Source organism: Micromys minutus (genome assembly GCF_963924665.1).
Source record: "Micromys minutus genome assembly, chromosome: 31".
NCBI classification, from domain to species: domain Eukaryota; kingdom Metazoa; phylum Chordata; class Mammalia; order Rodentia; family Muridae; genus Micromys; species Micromys minutus.
In genome coordinates, this window is record NC_137966.1 from 10,905,927 (window position 1) to 10,913,120 (window position 7,194).

At 46.4% G+C, this 7,194-nt stretch overlaps 1 protein-coding gene across 1 annotated transcript in view; it reads left to right on the forward strand.

Annotated features, from left to right (window-relative positions):
- DOCK2 (dedicator of cytokinesis 2) overlaps window positions 1-6,088 on the forward strand; it is a 400,191-nt gene extending 394,103 nt beyond the window's left edge. Inside the window, exons 48-52 of the mRNA XM_080942111.1 lie at window positions 886-1,013; window positions 1,741-1,909; window positions 2,908-3,028; window positions 3,964-4,106; window positions 5,612-6,088. Of these exons, the coding sequence (XP_080798237.1) occupies window positions 886-1,013; window positions 1,741-1,909; window positions 2,908-3,028; window positions 3,964-4,106; window positions 5,612-5,674 (624 nt within the window). The 3' untranslated portion in view covers window positions 5,675-6,088. The remainder of the gene's footprint in view (window positions 1-885; window positions 1,014-1,740; window positions 1,910-2,907; window positions 3,029-3,963; window positions 4,107-5,611) is intronic.
- Window positions 6,089-7,194: the final 1,106 nt, after the last annotated feature.

Consider the following 7,194-nt stretch of genomic DNA (forward strand, 5'->3'; position numbering starts at 1 on the left):
TGATTTTTAAGCAACATAGTCTGTACTTCAGATTTTGTTCTTTCCAGAGCTAGAGCTGTGTGATCAAGCAATCTTGGAAGATGGTGGGCTAGGGCACCCACATGCATCTCACGGGTAAAGAGACTGCCTGTGGGGTGAACATGTGTGTTACAGTGTACGGTAAGGTGTTGTTAGCTAGGGTGCTTAGCAGACCAGGTAGATCCCATGCGTATTCAGATTACATATCAACTTAACAACAGACTTCTTGGGCCATGATCTCATACACCGAGGAGCTTCTGCGGAGAAGCTGTCAGATGAAGATGCCAGTCAAGAGTAGCTAGGTGAAGGTCACATAGGGCGAGGCAGGAGAGGGTCCAAAGCAGGAAATGTCCTCATTCTCAGGACACATCACCCTCTGGCTTACTGGCATGTGATTACCTACCAGGGAGCTCACCAGAGCTTGCGTGTGGAGAATCTTTCCGAAGGTTTCACTACTCAGCCATGAATGAGTGAATCAGTAGCCCCGGGCTGGAGATTCATCTCGTCTCCTCTCTGGGGGTTGTGTTGATAATATGTGACTCAAAGTCTCATCCCTGTGACGATTGGGTGGGTCTCTCTGGCACAGGCCAGCCTCATTCCAAGCCCTCTCATTAGCATAAAGAAAGGTAAGGTTCAGGAGGCCACTGAGATATAGAGATGCTGTCTTGAATGGGGGAAACGTACGGACTAGTGGTCGTTCTCCTGGGATCGAGGTTGCTAGTGCTTATCCTACAGGCCTGTGGTCCTGCTGGCTGGGAGCTTTGCTCTGATGCCCTCTGTCCACAGTTCTGCCCTGCCCAGAGGAGGGGGGTCAGGTTGTGAAGCCCTCTTCCATTGGATGCTCACCACCTGCTCTCCTACCTGCAGCCTGACTTCGACGACAGGAGGGTGGGCCGCCCCAGGTCCATGCTGCGCTCCTACAGGCAGATGTCCATCATTTCTCTGGCCTCCATGAATTCGGACTGCAGCACCCCCAGCAAGGTCATCTCAGAAAGGTAGGCCTTCTCCCGGAGCTCCTCCCCATTCACTTTAAAACCCTTGCCCAGCAGGGACCTCAGGAAAGCCTTGGAGTCCCTTGGCATGTTGCCTTGGCTGGAACCATTTTTTTAAAGCTTCCTGGACAGGCTGGTGGCTTTCCCAAGAACCCAGAACTGTAACCACTCCCTCAACCCCCTCTTGACTGCCACTACCACTACCACTGGGCTTCTTGTCCACTGATACCCAGCATCTCTCTCCCAGCCTGCAATTGTAAATGGTTTTTCCACTTAACGGGTCCAGCGCTTCCCATATCACGTCATAGCAGCATGTCTCTCCCACACCACCATCTTCCCCACCCAACTTCTCTGCACCATAGGCAGCATGTGTTCACTGCTCAGGCACCAGGACCACCATCCCCCTCTTACTGAACAAGTGATGGTTCAGAGAAGTCAAGAGACTGATCAGGGTCATTCAGCTTAAAAAAAAAAAAAAAAAAAAAAAAAAAAAAGCAGCCTGCAGAATTTGAACCCAGATCTACATGTTAGCCAGTCTCACCACCTTGCCATGGTTTTTAATTTTAGTCACCCGATCCTTGATCATTCTACTCTTTCATTTTGAATGTCTGTGGACAAACGGTCAAGATGACTGACTGGTCCCAGCCCTGACTTGATAGCTCAGTCAGCATGAAGGTCCTTCTAGGGCTCTAACTACAGTTTCCACCGCTCCCCCTCCCCCACCCTTCAGCTTTGACCTAGAGTTGGCGGCACCCAAGACTCCCAAAGTGGAGGAGGAGCCCATCTCCCCAGGGAGCACTCTGCCAGAGGTCAAGCTGCGGCGGTCCAAGAAAAGGACCAAGAGGAGCAGCGTGGTGTTTGCCGACGAGAAGACGGCCACAGAGTCGGACCTGAAGCGGGTGAGCAGAGGAACCGGGTTCTCCCAGCTCTTCACAACTCCCTGCCAGGCAGCCCAGGCCTCCGGAGAGGGTGGTCTGGAGCCTGGCTTGCACACTGCAGTGGGGTCTTAGAGGAAGAAAGCTGCCCAGGATGAGGTAGTGGGTATATTCATGCTCCACAGGCAGGATTTAAACCCAAGCCATCGGATCCTAGAGTTTGAACACCTGGTGCAGGGGAAAGCAGCCATGTATCATATATCAATCATATGCCACATACCATATGCCATGTATCATAGATCATATAATGCTGCTGCTACTAGTACATATTACATATATCCTTTACAAATAATTCTGCATCTATCGTATAAATATAATATATATTGAATAAAAACACAGCCGTGTATTGTTATATGTAGTAAAATTATATAATCAAGTGTTTGCAGAGGGGGCTGAGGCCAGAGGATTGTAATGAGCTGGAGGGCAGCCTGTGCTACATAGTGAGTTTCAGGGCAGCCTTGTCTACAGTCTAAGCTCTTACCTTAAAAAGAAGTTCAATGTTAATAACTGCTAACAAGAGATCTGGCATCATATGGCCCCGGGCTCAGTGGAAAGTTTTACTGAAAGCACTCTGCAGACCAGCAAGGGAGGGAGCACAAGCCACTGCAGCAGGGGTGAGGCTGGACGAAAGGGCAGGGGGGGGACATCTATGCTCCAGGACTCTCTGCAAGACACCATTCACCTGATGGTCTAACTGACAGACCCTCCCCAGCACCCCTAGAGTCATATAACATGCAACCTATACAGACATATTAGGTAGACCGACACGGGATGGTATTAGGCAGACTGACTGTACTGTCAAGCTCATAGATTCCACTTTAGATACTTTCCCCTGACCTCTGAGGAGTTATATTTGCTTATATTTGCCTTATGCTAAGCTCTTATGGTCTGTTTTTTTTTTTTTAACTTTCTCCCTCTCTTCCTCTCCCTCTGTGTCTTTGTCTGCATGTCATATTATCCAGCTTTCTAGGAAGCACGAGTTCATGAGTGACACCAATCTCTCAGAGCATGCAGCCATCCCCACCAGGGTGTCTGTCCTCTCTCAGATGAGTTTTGCCAGCCAGTCCATGCCCACCATCCCAGGTATGCAATTCCCATACCAACCCTGGGGGAAAGAGGTAGGATGGGTTGCCAAGCTGTCAGGGAGAGCAAGGATGGGGACTACTTGTATAGAGCAAGGCGGGCTGGGTATCTGGATCCCATGGCTTCTGTACTCTCTCAGCATCCCCCATTAGGAAGGCCATGTGCTCAAGCTCTACTTGGAGCAGAAGGGGATGTCTGCTGTCCCTCCAGGACGACTCCCCACCATGAATTCCTGTGTTTGATGACAGCAGATTCCTTCAGGCTCAGGAGTGTGCCTTTGGCATATCTCTAAGGCCCATGGCACCTCTGCTGACCAGGTAGACTACTTCAAATGTTACAAAGCTTGCCACAGCATCTAACGGCTGTGGTGTTCAGTGTGTAGATGACACCTGTGTCCATGTCTTACTGGTCCAAGGATACAGGACAGCCCCCAATTACTTCCCATCAACAGAGGGACACCAGCATCCAAGCATCTAGTTCTGGTGTGCACTGCCCCACACTGGTTCTGTGCAGACGGCTGGGCAGAATAGAATAAAGGTGGTTGTGGTGCTGCCCCCTTGTGGCTGAATAGTGCATGACAGCAAAGACATCTGCTCCAGCCAGAGTTGCTTGGCAGGCCCTGCCCTAACTCATTATCCCCACTCCCTACACTGGCACCCACTCACGATGTGAACAACCCCATCATCCTCACCATGACACATGCAAACTAGTGCATTGAATATTAGGTTCCCGTACAGAACAATTAGTCAATGTTAGGCCAGACTCAGCACACTGAAGACATAAGCCCTTCCCTTCCCACCCCAATACATTTGGACAAGGCTTTGCCAAGGGCCAGGAGACAAGACCACCAGAAGATCAGGCCAAGGCTTAAGATCCTGCCCACTGGGACCTCCCTCTCTCCTGTGCCCACTCATTCACGTCCGGGTCCCTTCTAGCGCTCACACTGTCAGCGGCAGGCGTACCTGGGTTGGATGAAGCCAACACATCTCCCCGCCTGAGTCAGACCTTCTTCCAAGTCTCAGATGGTGACAAGAAGACGCTGAAAAAGAAGAAGGTCAATCAGTTCTTCAAGACCATGGTGAGAATGTGTGTATATATATACATATATATATATATACACATACATATATACACATATATACACATATATACACATATATACACATATATACACATATATACACATATATACACATATATACACATATATACGTATATATACACATATATACATATATATACACATATATACGTATATATACACATATATACACATATATACACATATATACACATATATACACATATATACACATATATACACATATATACACATATATACGTATATATACACATATATACGTATATATACACATATATACACATATATACGTATATATACACATATATACATATATATACACATATATACGTATATATACACATATATACGTATATATACGTATATATACGTATATATACGTATATATATACATATATACGTATATATACGTATATATACGTATATATACATATATACACACATATATACATATATACACATATATATACATATATACACATATATACACATATATATACATATATGTGTATATATACATATACATACACACATACATACATATATACACACATACATACACATATATACACATAAATGCATATATACATATATATACACATAAATGCATATATACATATATATACACACACACACACATATATATATATATATATACATACATATATGAGAGAGAGAGAGAGCACACAAATGAAGGAAAAATGGGTAGGGTCCACAAACTTTTGGCCTGTGGGTATGTGCCCTTGGCTACTACTCACCAAGGTCAACCACACCCATTGTGCAGTGCTCCCTGGGGCTTCAAGTAGCTCCCCTCAGCAAGACTGACCCCAGTTCTGGTGAAACAGGGGCTTCTGGGACCTCAGAAGCAGTAGGTGGCTGACCTTGACTGAAGCTCTCCTTTGGATCTCATCCTTGAGCCCAGCAGCCAGCTCTCTTTAAAAGCAAACAGAACTTTTTTTTGGAGGAGGGGGGAGTCAAAGCACTTTCCTATTCTACTCACATTACAAAAATCCCTCAAATTAAAAGTTGTTTTGAATTACTGACTCTTGAAGTCCCACCTCCTGTTGTTACCCCATCGGTCCTCATCTGGCATCAAGGAGGTGCAGACACACTCTGGGCCTCCAGGCACTATGAATCAGAGCAGAGGTACTATAAAAATCACAGGTTGCCTGAGAGGCTGCGTGAGTGAGTCAGGCACCACGCTAAGCACTTACCCATCATTATAGTGTTTGATCCTTCCCTGTTCCACAATGGTTTTTGCCAAGCTCATGGAGTTAGCAAAGTTCTGTGCAGAATTCACACAGCTAGCAAGGGGGCTTTGAAACGTCCTCAAATCAGCTTTCTGACAAAACCAAAGGTCATCACAACTTCCAATCACCTGTCTTTAGACATAAGTCAAGGATGTGGGGTCTGGGGTGCTCCCAATGGTATGTGCATATAAGTCCCATCTTGCTGACGTATCTGTGTATCTTCCCACATAGCTGGCTAGCAAGTCAAGTGAAGAAAGCAAGCAGATCCCAGACCTCCAGTCTACAGACATGTGAGGCGCTGCTGAGCCGAGCACTGTGGAGCTTCAGCTGGGGAGCTTGCACATGACCTTGGAGTTCCACAAGGATACAAGGCTTTAAAAGAGACAGATGAGCCCAAGGGGCCCTCAGAACTCAAGGGACGGCAAGCCTTGCATCTCCTGTGGCCACTACAACAGGGCTGGATGACTCAACACACAAAGAGTCCCACCATGGATTCTTGGACCTCAAGAAGCCAGCAAGGGCAGGATGAATGTTCTCCCCAGCATCCGAAGGATACAAGCCATAACTGAAATTCACAACTAGAAGGAGCTGTCTTTTGTTTCATCCCTAAGTCTCAGTGCTTAAAAGAACTGGTTTAAATGGTCCATTTTCGCTTACCATTTTTGTTTTTTTTTTTTTTTTTTTTTAATAAGCCCCTTGCTACTCAGTCGCCTCTCTTTCTTACCGACATTAAAAAGAGATCCTATGGCTCAAATAAACTTTGTTGCCCGAGTCTCTTACTGAAGAACAGGGGACAAGAACGGGGTAGAAAGTCCCCAGGGTGGGAAGAGTATGTAGTCCCAGGGGACTAGAGCAGTATGGAAGGCTTATGCTGGCTCATCTCAATGCCCTGGTTTCTCTCCTGGCTCAAGCAACCTCAAGAATCTTCTCTGGTGTCTTTGGATCCCTGGTAACACTCCTCAGGGAGTAACCAAGGGCACATACCCACAGGCAAATATATATACAAGTGTGTAGAAGATTCGGGTGTCTTTGAAGCCACATCATGGAGTATTAGGATGCTGAGAAAGCCCACCTGGGATTTTTCTCTTACAGCCAGACAGGACAGACTTTAACACCTAGGCTATTATTCAACTGAAACCTCTGAGCAGTGTTGGAAAGGAGAGGCCAGTGGATTCATGGTCCAGCCTCCAAGTTGAATCAGCAGGTCAGAAGTGGTAGTTGTCTTGGAGGGATGTCTATCTCTGAAATCATGAGGATGTCTATTGTCAGGTTTCTTGGATGAGGTCAAAGGAAGAGGAAGGGAACCGAGAACCACTCCAACTTCTCCTACCCCAGAGAGCAGAGCTGTGTAGAGAGACCTGGGCATAGTTCTTTCTGTGCTCTTTCGGAAGTCAAGTGAATGGCAATGTAGGGTTCAGAATAGGCCATTTCTTAGATGCTAAGTCCCTGGAGTCCAGTAAAGAATAAGAAAAAAGATGATTTAAAAAAATTACTTCCTAAAGCTTAATAGGTGACCCTAAAAGGTGGGTGTGATTACTACCCAGATGGACAAACTGAGACACAAGCAGAAGTGAGCTAAGACTAGGAAATGACAACACTGGCTCCAGCACTTGGACAGGAAGCTAAAGTCTTTACCTAGTACCTAGTACTCCAGTACTCCTTAGTGCCCAGGATAACCTGTGTCCTGGTGCCCAGCATCATGCCAGTCTCTTTAGGATCATGTCTATGCCCCTTCTCCACGTCTCATACTCACTATCTGCTCTAGTTTCCTGTCTTCCTTGCTACGATATCTGGCAGAGGCTGCCAAGAGGTCG